General features: G+C 34.6%; 1 protein-coding gene across 1 annotated transcript in view; it reads right to left on the bottom strand.

Moving 5' to 3' along the window:
• The window catches only part of LOC150110257 (dynein axonemal heavy chain 5-like), a 972,373-nt gene that overhangs the window by 49,786 nt on the left and 908,729 nt on the right, over positions 1-13,858 (bottom strand). Inside the window, exon 67 of the mRNA XM_090394637.1 lies at positions 10,392-10,645. Within this exon, the coding sequence (XP_090250763.1) occupies positions 10,392-10,645 (254 nt within the window). The remainder of the gene's footprint in view (positions 1-10,391; positions 10,646-13,858) is intronic.

The raw sequence follows: 13,858 nt of genomic DNA, 5'->3' as shown, positions 1-13,858 counted from the left end.
CGAGTCATCTTTCCAACCAAAGGAACATGTCTTTTTATTTTTTAGTGCGCTAAGTAAACGCTGTGCGTGCGTGTGTGTGTGTGTGTGTGTGTGTGTGTGTGTGTGTGTGTGTGTGTGTGTGTGTGAGTTTCGTTTAAACGATTAAAATTACTGCAGAACCAATTAAGGCCATCCAAGCCAGTATATCTGTTAATATTGCGTGCATTTTTCAGTTTTTCCTATTTTTTGAAGGGAAAAACCTCCCTTCAACATCCGTATTTGAGACCGATTAACTGACCTTAAAAGAACTCTTCAAGTTTCTTCGAAACCTAAACGAGATTCGAATCTAGGTTTTTTTTAACTGAAGGACAAATAATGCATCGCACTCGGGAATGATAATTTTTAGAACAATATAATCAACATCATAATAAAAATTCAGACATCGTTAATACCAAAATATCGCCGATAAATAATATTTCATGTAATAATGAATTACGTTGAAATCATCTGAAGTTAATTTACTAATTTTACGTATTTAATTACATAATTAGTTCGAGGACCAAGCGCGACCGAAGGCTCAAATATTTACACTGATAAGTGCCTCCTTATCAGTGTAAATATTAAATAAGGGCGCAACGACGGTACGTTGCGCCCTTCGATTAGAAAAGGCCTAAGTTCGATTCTCGTCATGATGGCAGGAATCTTTATTTGGACTTTTTTCAATTGAAGGTGAGTTAGCCGATCTTATACGGAGGTAGCAGGGTTTTTTCTCCAGATACTCGGGTTTTTCATCCCGCATACAGACAAATCGACTCTTCAGAACACACGTAATTTACAGACAAAAAATACTAGCTGTGGTGGTGGTGGTAGTAGTGGTTGTGGGCAGTAGATGGCGTTGATGTAGGTAATTGGTAGTGGTGGAGATGGAGAATTGTACAGTAGGTGTCCTCCCGCGATGAGTCTTCGGACTCCTTGGAGGTGTCACGAATAATAATAATAATAATAAAATTTTCAGAAGCTCATATTGGTGGCTCCGCAATAAACTTCTTGATTGGAGCGAGTAATTATTAACACGTTAGAAGCAATAATCTACTACTGAATTTGGGTTAAACTACAACTGTTTAACTATTTTACATATCTGCTTAGCAAAAGTTATTTGTTAAACTAACTTAAATGGAGTGCACATTATTTTTTGTTTCGTTAAATCTTATTTTCTTATCCAGAAGAGACAAAAAAAGTTTTCTAGCGCATGGAAGAAAAATAAATCAGAGCCTTTTTAATTAAAAAAATACCTTATTAAATTTTATGTTTTTAAAATTGTCATTTTTAAAGCTGAAGATTTGTGAATTAGCACTTTTCATAATGAACTTTTCTGGAAAACCGGAATGAGACAATTCCATCCTTATTCTTAGATCTTATCTCTTATTATTCCAATAAAGATAAGATTACTCATCAAATAACAGCATAGCTTCTTAGACTTATTTTATACTTCGAACGCAAATGAGGAATAATAGTTGGCTTCACTATGAAAATAAAGTATCCCCTTCAGAAAAACACGCAGAACTGACCCAAAAAAGTATTTTAGGAAGAATTTTATCATAAATCGTTATGCTGTAGCCAGTCCCGGCTATAGAAAACGCGGGACCCAATTGGGATCATTTGGATTGGCCATTTTAAGGAGATCAGGTATCGGGAATATATACTATTAACAATATTAATGTTTACATTATAGTTTTATATAAGAGAGAGAAAGAAAGAAAGAGAAAGTGAAAAAAAAAATAAACTAATTATGATGACATTTTCTTTCTTTATATTCAGTAAAACTTCCAAAATTTTTATCACATTTTAAATTTCTTGCTTTGGGGTTTGAATGGACTCAATTGATTCAATTAGCTTCACGTCGACTCCAGCTGTATCGATTCATTCCCAGATTGAAATTTTCAACACAGCAGAAATTATGCAATAATTATGTCTGATGGTACACTCCAGTGCAATATTTTAAGTACCGGGTGATTATAAAATAACGTCAAGTGTTCAGAGTCCTCTAGCGAGCAATGTATTGGACGAAACACACCAATATTTGGTAGACGTACAGAGTGGAACATGGGGATTCGATTTAACAAAAAAAAAAATAGTACCAAAAGTCGCCAACAGGGGAAATTATGGTGCTGCCAAATTAATTTTAGTAGGTGTGACTAATGAATGACTAAATGGCAAATGAAAGACAGCACACATCAATTTCATGATGTTTATTGTTAATTACAAATGAGGTTCAATATGACCACCATTCTGATGTTCCAGGAACTGCATACGGTGCACGCCATTTTCCACAGTGGCTCGCAACATATCGGAATTGATTTGTCTCACGTGTAACGTTATTCGATCTTTCAAAGTTGGAATATCGGGTATATGTCCTTGATACACAATGCTTTTAAGAAATCCCCACAGTCAAAAGTGACAAGGATTGAGATCAGGCGATCTCGGTGGCTTGGCGTGGAAAATGCGCGACTAATGATTCTTCTGTCAGAGAAATGTTGTTGCAAAACACGCTGTACCTGAAGTCCGATGTGGGGTGGTGCATCATCCTGCATGAAGATGGTCGAATCGAGACATCCTCTTTGATGCAGTTGTGGAACCACAAAGTTCTGTAGCATATTGGCATACCTGTTAGCATTGACGGAACAGGTCACTGGTCCATTTTGGCGATTTTCCTCGCAAAAGTATGGACGGATGATAAAAGATGCCGTAAATCCGCACCACACTGTGACTTTGGACGAGTGGATAGGCATCTGCAGACACACGTGCGGATTAGTTGCAGCCCAAATGCGACAGTTGCGTGTGTTAATATCGCCGTTCGAATAAATGTGCGCTTCGTCACTCCATAAAATCTGCCACGACCATGCATCATCCACTTCCATGCGCGCTAAGAATTTCAAAGATAAGTCGATTCGTGTGGTCGCATCACCAGGGCGCAATTCTTGAACATGACTGATTTTATTGGGGTAAAACTTCAACATCTGATGTAGGGTTTTCCACACCGTTGTGTATGCGATATCCGTTTGCCGGGATATTGCTCGTACACTGCTGGTACCCTGCACATTCGTCATCTCCTGTTCTACAATAGCAGTTGCAACTTGTTAAACTTGTTGGTGATTGATTGGTTTGCGTCTCCTGCCTATCTGCACTGCTAGAGTTCCGGTAGTTTCAAATCGCCGAATCAGTTTTCGTAAGTTTTTACGCTAATCGGTCCTTTTTTCGTACGCCGAAAATCATGAAGACAAGCACTGGCATTATTGTTCCGCTGATAAAAGAGTTTGACCAACAAAGCACGCTCACGTAAGGTGAGAGGCATCGAAAAGCAGTTCGTCTACGAATGATAAGAAATCTCACAGGCTTTCCTTTTATTGCATGATCGCTCACAAGAAACGCGATACTGCAAATTAATGCATTTTACTCGGTAAACAGCGCCAAAATTTCCCCTGTTGGCGACTTTTGGTACCATTTTTTTTTTTGTTAAATCGAATCCCCATGTTCCACGGTGTACGTCTACCGAATATTGGTGTGTTTCGTCCGATACATTTCTCGCTAGGGGGGCTCTGAACACTTGACGTTATTTTATAATCACCCGGTATATAATTTCTATGTTTCGAGAATATAGCATCACATCAATTATGAAAAATAAGAATATAAACCTTGGCGACTTAATGGTTAGTTACGTCACCAAGATTAAGGTAGAAGATTAAAGCCGTCTTTATGAGTTGCATGAATAGACTTCTAAATTAATAGACGAATCATATTCATATTTCTTCCCTTATTAAGATTATCACTGTACAAATTGTGAGGATGAGCTAATTTAAGGTAGACTTAAAATGATATGTAATCTACTATTTCTAGGTTTTAAATTTAAAACTGAACACAGTCAAGTTTAATTGAAGAATTGTTGTACTCGATGCAGTAACATTTCTCAGCCTTTTAAAACTGAGGACTGGAATAAAGCCTCAAAGTTGCACCAGACTGTTCCCCAACATGTTTTTATGGAGAACTTAAAACATGATTTTGATAATACAGATATAGTTAATGAATTCCCCCCCCCCAAGAAAGTGCACCCACACACGACCTCGAAGCTCTTCGTGCCAACTCATAATTTTTCTTGGTATCTTTTTCAGATACTGTTAATATTCACATGTGTATCGAATTTAGCATGTAATTGAACTCGTATAATTTAAATATAATGTTTTGAAATTAGTAAGAGTACCCGATATTAAATATCATCAAACTGAATGAATGACTAGTACTAGACCGGGACAAACATGCAAACTTTCTCGTAGCAAGAAAGACTATATGTTAGCCTTGGATCAAATACATGTCGTTGTTCACTATTAGCTTTAATAAACAAAATGAGTGAATTCTGATTTTATGGATGCAAAATTGAAGTCAAATAACAACAAAGACACTAGAGTCATTTAAAAAATTTTACAACCCATTGATGCGTGTCCAGTGGAATGAGGCAATAGTTGTTATCACCTGTCAATTGGAAAGCTAGACTTTGAGTACGAGCATCGCGTGCTCATTTTCTTTTTCGTAAGCTATTTCTGCGAAATCAGACTTCAAAATGGAGGACGAACCTGAGTCGGATATCTCGCAGAGATCAGCCACATGTTTCACATGAAGTGTGGATGTGAAGTGCTTCCTTCCCTTCCCCACACAGTCAGGACATGATATCTCCAGACTTCGATCTGTTCCTTAAATTGAAAGAACCATTAATATAGGGAGAATGTACTTAAGGCCTATAGAGTTATTTTGTTAAATAAATGCTTAGTTTAACAACAAGAATACAGTGCGTAGAACTTTTGAAATGACCCTGGTATAATCACATTAACTGATCCAACTGCATAACAATAATGCTCTGCAGCCACGACATCCCAAAACAAATGATACAGCGTCGGTATATTCAGTGGATGTTGTTTAAAATAATGTTTTATATTTTAATTGCCTTTCTTAAGAATTTTCAAGAGCCTCCACAGTGTAGTAGCATATGCTATGCGACAACTGTTGTTCAGTTGGAAATACTCGGATTCGAATGAAATTCATTACGCTCGGAATCTTTATAACGGCTGTTCGAATTAGCAATTCTCATATGACGATGACAGAGTTTACTCCTCTGGAAACACGAGTACCCACAAAATTTACAAACCAGCTAAAAGAGCACGCGAAATTAACCGATAGTTGTTTCGGTCGTAATATGAATCAAATCCAAATCTAAGCATTGAAGTATTCAACGTACCGTGACTGGATTACACGCTAAAGGTGAATATACACGAGTTCTGTACATGTGTGCACAGTTGACATCTTTTCTAACCTAGAGGCAATGTGAAACCCTGTCCGAAATGGTCAACGACCTAATGAGGACGTATTTATTATTTAGAGAACTAAAATTTTTAGCTATGAAAACAGAGAGAGAGACGAAATGAAACGCACCAAAGACTTGTATTTAAGGCGAAACAGATTTTTTTTCGCCTTAAATACAAATCTTCAATAGCCAGACAAGAATGCACTGTAATCATATCTCATCGTAGGTCTGCTGGCTAATCTCGAGTCTCGTTCCTCTCGTGAGTAGATACTATGCTTGGAAATTCAAGTTAATCTTGAGACAATTTTATATTTTTATTAGCTTATATTTATGTAGATAATTAAGTCGAAAATTGTATCTGTAAACCAAATATTTTAAAAATAGATTGCTGTAAATAACTTCACTATGATCTACTTTAACATGAGATGTTTCACGTTAATGGAAACTTTCAACCCGCTTGACACGAAAAAGCCAGTTATGAGTTCAGAACTATTCTTCCTCTTTCAGTGTAAGAGTACGTATATTACCTAATCAATATATAATATACTTTTCTTTTCGGAATCAGTTTATCACCATAAAAGGATAATAATGACTGCTTATTCAGACCTAAATCATTGCATTGAGTTCATAATGATTACGTGTAAATATTAATATTATTAAAATATGGTTAAATGAAAAAAATGTATCGGCGACACCTGTAACACCTAATGGATAGGAGAGTAACAGGTAGTTAACGAATATAACGAGCTAATTATTATATAATTAGTTTGCCACTCTCTTGGGGTATTATGCTCCTCTCATAACAGATTGTTCGGATGGAAAGATAACGCTTTTAATTAAGTTCTAGAAAACGTAATGAAAAATAAATCCCAGGAATGAAGTATCATAATACGAGAATTATTTTATACTTTCCAGAAGGTGTCAACATTCCAGCTGTTTAAATGAAATTAAAAATTAGGCGTGATTATTGTCTAGTCATTACAGCAAAATCTCCATAGCAAAACACAAAAATTTTGGGTAATAATGACTTTTACAGCTTTAAAAATAATGACTAAGAAATTTATTAAAAAATCATTGTTAATACTCCTTAAATCACTGCTAAGCTGTTCACAGTACAGGGAATATCTGATAAATGACAGACTAAGAACTTTTCACTGTGGTATATGAACATCGTGATTCCACTAGTCTAAGAAATAATAAATATATAAATGTTCTAATGTTCACGTCTGATTCATTATAGAACTTAACGAAGCCACAGTCTCTTTCAAAGGAAACCCAGAAATGAGGGTGCATCTCCGTCAAATCTGCTGAAGTGTGTTCTCACAGATGACTGCCTATTTTATGAAATTCGATTTAGTACAAAAGGAAAACGCTGTCATTTTCGTTTACGAAAGAGATTCACTCAACCCGACTTCATAAAAAGGCTCGAAAATTACTTAAATGAGATCTGCAGTCTCTTGACTCATCGAAACCACTCAGTAATTGGAGGAATCAATATAAACAAGTAAATAATTTGGTGTAAATTACGCACTATTCTACCAAAAGTTACGGGACACTTGCAATATAAAAAAAATCCTTCGTTGATAAAAACTAATAACGTATTCAGCCTTCGGCCATAATAACTGCTTCAACGTATTGTCTTGGAAGAGAATTAATTCTTTCAGAAAGTAGATGGCAATGTTTCACTTCTCCTTCAAAGTATCAATAAGTTCTACTAATAATGAAGAGGGCCAATTTGGAAGTGCGTCTTTAGTTCATCGCACAAATATTATATCAAGATCAGGTTGGGATTCTGTGCTGACCACTGCCAAGTTTAGATGTTATCCTCTCCATATGTTCACAATGACTGCTTTATGAGTTATCTTCAATTGGAAGTAGCAATATTTAACTGAAAGGTGTAGCATAAAACAGACACAATACCGAACACACACGCAATTGTCCAAAACATCAATGTAGACTATAGCACTAACATTTCGCGCATTACAATCGGTGGACATAACCAATAACACTTAAAGTAATCCTGCGTTGTTACAACCGCTTCAAACTTAACTTTGGGAAAACACACTCTCGTTTAAAGCATTCTTCATGCATCATATATCGCTAGCCTGATTGGTTAGTGTATCAGATTTCTCCAGCCAACAGATTATAGGTTCAAATTCCGCTATGGGCATGAATGTTTGTGATTGTCTTTAGGTGGACGACGAATTTCATCACTCGGTGTGAGACCACCGATCCTTTATTGGAGACCCGAAATGATTTGAAAAAAAAGTTTCATGTTTGGTCTCTCGAATAGGGTTTCAGGACTTTGTAAAAAATACAAAAAATATAGACACGGTGGGCCAAAAGTCACGAAAGGGTCTGAAGTTTTTTTAATAACATTTATATTTACAAGATCTGATTTTTCACACCTAGTGTAAGCTTATTTCCTATATATATTGTATACGATGCTATGGTATTGTAAATTTAAAACAAAAAAATAAAGGAGTTATAAGATATTGAAACCCCTTTGTGACTTTTGGTCCACCTTGTATGTATGTATGTATGCATATATATATATATATATATATATATAAAATTAAAAAATGAAAAAAAAATAATTAAAAAATATTAAAAAAAATCCTTAGCTCGCCTACGGTACGAATGTACAATAGATTAACAAATAAATCTTTTGTGAGCGGGACCAAAATAAAAAAAAAATTCTCTATACCTGGACATGACCATTATATGAGAAGAGTATGTAACGTGATTCTTTGTTCCACAGGATCGATTTCTACTGCTCCACTGCAGGTTCATAACAATCAATGATTTGTATTCAGTGTTGTTAAAGGTTTAGGAACTGTAGCTTCTCCGTGAAAACTGGCGCACATCTTCTGCGTGAAAAAGCTTATTTGATTGCTTAAAGGCTGTTGCTCCCTCTTCCAAACGCGCATTCGCTTAACTGCGATGGAGAGATGAGATAACCGGACTTCTTGAGGAACGCTGGCTCCTGTCCGCCAGTATTTCACGCTTATATTTCGCATTTGGGCTTACCATCACCTATGGACTTCTGTTTCTTCAGCACATTGTCAATTATACTTGAGAATGCTTAATTGCTGGAAAATCGTATATACAGATTATTTCCTAATGAAATTCAACTATCAATTTTTCCTCTGAAATGTTTCCGTTCTGATCATACAGGATCGAAAGAAGTTCTTCTCAGAACTACTGATCTAATTTATAGACCAAAAATTTGCGTTTAATTAAGTTACATGAAATTTCCTACAATGGAAGTTCCCAAGACTAGGAGAGTAGAAATTAGTGAATATATTGCTAATCGATATTAATATATAAAATACAGCAACAGGCCTTCAATGATCACATGCATTTTTATTATAGATCTTAAAAAGTTTAAATAAGTCAAATAATAAGTTAAAATATTTTAAATAAGAAAAATAATAGAAACTACTTAAACAAAAGATTTACTCTAATAACAGAACCTAATTATGAATTATCAATTAACCTAATAACTCGACGTTTCCAAGGAAATTGATAGTTTGGCAATCAAGAGCTTCCAGAAAATTGCCACCTTATGGTCTCTGCCTTCGATCCCTTGTAAATGGAGTGCCAGTCTTCTATAGAGACTTCACCGAATGTAATGTTATAGGGTAATCTCTTTTCAGCTTTTCTTATCAATGCAGATGTTCCACAGGTTATTTCCTCTACCATATTCTTCCGATATTCTCTCGCTGATCTCAAATACTGTCCAGTTTTGCTGATGATGGCACTCTTCACCCCCCCACTCATATGACAAATTACTGCAGTGCGTAATTAGATAAATCTCAAAGGTCATCTACAATTAGTGTCCTACACTCTCAATCTATATACTATCCTTCTTCACCTTCAATGATTCCAAAACACACTTTTGTATTTTTTTCTCGCAAAAAAACGACAGTTCTCACTTTTCCCGGTACAAACACATTACTTCTAGAGAATCTTCGTCTTCCAAAACACTTGGTATCCATTTTTGGTCCAAAATGTTTCTTTTCATCTGTACAACTATTAATTCTGTACAAATCCGCCCTGCTGTGGAGTACTGATCTCACATTTGGGGTGGTGCACCAAAAAAACTCTCTTAAAATTTTTGATACTGTCCAGAAGCGGGTAGTTTGACTGATTGATGATCTCTCTTTCTCTCTCTCTCTCACAGAATCTTCAAACTGCTATCTCACACATGGCCAGTTTCTGCACTGTCGTTTCTACAGCTTCAACAGCTGTTCAACAGAACTGGCATCCATCATAGCCACATTTCAGTTAAATGTATAGCAAACAGGTGACCAGCATTTTTTACAATTGAACTGCTGACGGATCGAAACTGCTATTCATCTTCCGTTTCATCTACCCCGGTTCTGTGGAACAGCCTTTTCCGTGAAGCATTCCCCAAATACTACAAGCTCAAGTAGTATGATCTCTACCCGCGCACAGCATTGCTATGGACTTTGAGGTCTCTCATTTGTGACAGTGATATAAAAAAAAAAATGCTTAAGCAAAACTGCTAAAACAATAATTGTTCGGTATACAGGACAAATAAAATAATCCGAAAAGCCTGGTACAGAGATAGGCAAACTTTTCATTTGTGTTACTTTTTTCTCTCTCATGTCTAACTTCACATATGTTCTCGCCTCATCAATAAATTCTAATTTCATGTTCGGCAAATAAGCTTAACTATTTTAATCAGATATGTAACAAAAATCAATATTTGGTGGAAAATATAATTTTTAAAAGAGAATAAATAACGCGGTAATGCTGGAAAATGCTCTTTTCTTCTACTAATAAATATTCGGTTTTTATTAAGCAACTAAAGGTAGTAGTTGTATAACTCAAATTAAACTTCACTAATTTATTGATTTTATTCTTAAACCACACTGGTATATTCCAAAAACGTTAATTAGTATGACTGCATTATTTTTTACTTCTTACTTTTTCTCATCATCACATTTACTATTATAATTACTGCTATAAGTAACAGTCTAATTGGATACGTTTCTGAATAATTCTCAATATGTAGTAGAATAACTCGTGATACCTGGCAATAGACAGATCAAACAGCCCTAGAAACTGCTTCAAAGAAGTTTGGTACATCATGTTCACAATGGTCATTTCGACAATCAGAAAGTATAAGGTGCTCCCTCTTGTGGCAACAGGACGAAATTCTTCACGCGCCTCATTAATCTTCTGCTGAGTTCGGGCTGCTATCTGCAGTTTCTGGCTGACGTGTTGGGCAGTGGATTTCGTATCTTGAAGTACAATAATAAGATCTTCATCATCTACCAGCGATCCCTGAAAAGAAACATAAATATGATACGAGGATAGCTATTGAATGAACTGGATGCTTGTTTTTTAAGTAAAAGTTTAAAAGTTTCACTTTGACCGTAAGGAAATCGTGCTATCGATTGAACACGCGTCATTACGCAACATAAAATAAAAAAATAAAATAAAATGAAAAGAATTCCGGATGAAGAAATTCATTCCTACAAAAGTACGCGCCAGCACAAACATATATAATTTCAATGCCATTGAACTAATTCTCAGTAGTCAATAAATAGTGGGTGCCCTTTTGTTTTAATAAGATGTACTTTTAATCCATGATTTATTATGGATTTAATTCATAATTTATTGTGAACTTTTAATAACTTTCAATAAGTAAGTTATCTTCATAGGATGATTATAAATCAGGTACTGTAAAAGCAGCTAATAATATTAACTCAAGTTTGTTTTATACTGTATTTGTAAGCCAATTAATGAGCATGTAACTATCGATATGATTCTGCAGACCAAGTGAGTACTATACTCGTATTTCATAGGTATGAAATAAAAAGGAATCAAAATAATTTTTAATCAGAAACTACATATTTAACTAATAGATATGCCTTTGTAGCTAGCTAAAATGCAATGAATTATATAATAAAGGAAGTAAGAATTACTTTGGAAAAATAGATAAATAATACCAAAATAATTAACTGATTCAAATATGCATTTAAATTTTCAGAATTTCATCAATCAAACTTGTCAACCCGAAGACTGATTAAGCATAAGCAATATACCCACACATACACACAATCGTAAGCATACAGCATTCAAATGAAAACCACACACCTGTTGTTACCTATAAATGATGTCTGAGTGATATGACTGTTTATATATATTTACAAAAAAAAAAATAAAATCCATGCGTTTCTGCCAGTTTTCTTAATTCACCTTTCTATATTTAATCTTAATCACGTATTCTGGTTTAAATTTAATTCAGTGCATAAAAAGTGTTTATAAGAATAATGCAAGAATCGTTTTTGTTTGAGTGTATATTTAATTAATTAAAATTCTTTATGCGTATTTGGTGGGCCTCGGTAGCTCAGCCGGTATAGACTAAGCCTTCAGAAAGACCCGGGTTCGATTCTTGTCCATGACGCCAGGAACCTTTATCTGGTCTCTTTCAACTGAAGGTGAGTTAGTCAATCTCATACGGAGGTACACGGTTTTTTCACCCGGAAACTTGGGTTTTTCGCCCCTCTGAACAGGCAAACCGGCTCCGTGAACACACAGATTTACAGCCATAAATAATTACGACAATATGTGGAAGAGATAGGGTCCTCACCACATTTCATTACGACCGTAGTCCACCATAAGTCACATCATGGTAGCCAACCTCCTTGATAAGAGATGAGCGCTTCTTTACTTAATCAAATGGTTACATGCTAAAAAAAAAGGTAAAAAATAGCTGAACTGCAAAAAAATCTCCGAAAAACTATAGAAAAATTGCTAATGAAACATTAAAGGGGAAATCAAATAGACTACAGGACAGAAATGAACTTTTTGATGACGAAAATGGACAAACACCGAAGAAACGGAGAACGATAAGCAATGAGAGAAAAAAAAAGTGAAACTCTGGAACTAATTAAATATTTAATACGAATATTTAATCAGCAGTATAAGCGGCGGGAAGACCTACGGCTGTGAACGCTGCAATTCAAGAGTTAAAAACATTGAATAAATACATTAAATGCTGCAATTCAAGAGTTAAAAACATTGAATAAATACATTAAATGCTGCAATAATTGAAAGGTTTCATTCAATCCACCGTCTAAGCACCCCTTTATTAAAAGAACTGATTACTTGGGGGGTGGGACACAAAAATATTTTATTGATAACGCTTCTAATATGCCAGAACGACGTATGCTACGCCAGATATAGCTGGTAAAATTAACTTTTCTATGTCTTAGTGTTTAAATATCACATTCCCACTGTACGACATAATGGGATTTAGATGATCGCAAAGATAAATCAATCTTGTACAGCATTGCGATAAATTAAATTCAAACTAAATTATTTGAAATTGTTCCTTCATAATTAAAATTTATCAGTCATCAGACTATTCCTCATGATTTTTTTGGGTATGGAATTAATAAAAACATAACGTGTATTATATATTAAGGTAAAAAACCTTAACTGTTTACTTTTTTCCAGTTGCTCATTCCCGCATTTTCTCGCCTATTAACCTATATAAATGGATAAAGCAGCTGTTTCTACATACGTTTAAATATTCGGTTTTATCTTGGTTGATTTGTAGTTCTAGTTTTACAGCAGTTTTGAACTTTCTGATCGTTATTCTAATATCGTATTTGTTTCAACAAGGTATATATCATCTGCATATCCTAATATTAATGTTCTACTTATGTCATCTCTAAGTTTCATAGATATCAGATGGATTATTAAGCCAATTATATATATTTTTTCTTTATTGCCAATTCACATTCTTCATTAAACCTTTTTTTTTTTGTTCTGAATTCCAACTGAGTTTTTCTTCTGTTACTTTTAACTTTCTTTGATTAATTTCAGATGTTTTCAATATTTTCAATCTCTTTCAGTTATTTATTTTTCAATTTTTAATTCAATCTCATATTTTCTTCTCTCCTATCCAGTTTGCTAATATTGTATCTCACTTGATTCATATTTGCTGAAAAATATGTAGCTTATTTTGACTCCAATATTCTGATTCAACTTCGTTTTTTATTTATTATGACATGTTTGGTTAAATCAAATGCCCATCAAATGATTTCCATGCCTTTTTGTGTATAGTCTTCCTCAGAAACGTACTTCTACCTATGAAATTTTTAGATGCAGCGAAAGTGATCAAGTTCTTCCTATTAATATCGGGCATGGTGCGCAATGTCATCATCATCATCATCATCCCAGGTTAGCTTCATCAGAGTCCAAACAATAAAGCTGTGAAGTAGCGTACTGTCTGTTAATGCAGTGTTTCCCAAACTTATGGATGTAAAGGCCCCTTTGGAAAAATTAAAATATCTCACGGCCCCCATCGAAAACAAAATCGTAATACAGACATATATTATTATAATATTTATTGTATTTATATTCAATGCAATATATTGTATTAATATCAATACAAAAAAGCAATGAAATATTAATTTAAAACGGCCAAGTTTTATTTCAATACCTTTGAAATGAAACTTATATGAATTAGCATATATTTACTAA

Source organism: Typopeltis vanoorti, chromosome 1 (assembly GCF_054136105.1).
Source record: "Typopeltis vanoorti isolate ZY-2024b chromosome 1, IOZ_Tvanoo_1.0, whole genome shotgun sequence".
NCBI lineage: Eukaryota > Metazoa > Arthropoda > Arachnida > Uropygi > Thelyphonidae > Typopeltis > Typopeltis vanoorti.
This window is presented reverse-complemented; position numbering and strand designations above follow the sequence as displayed.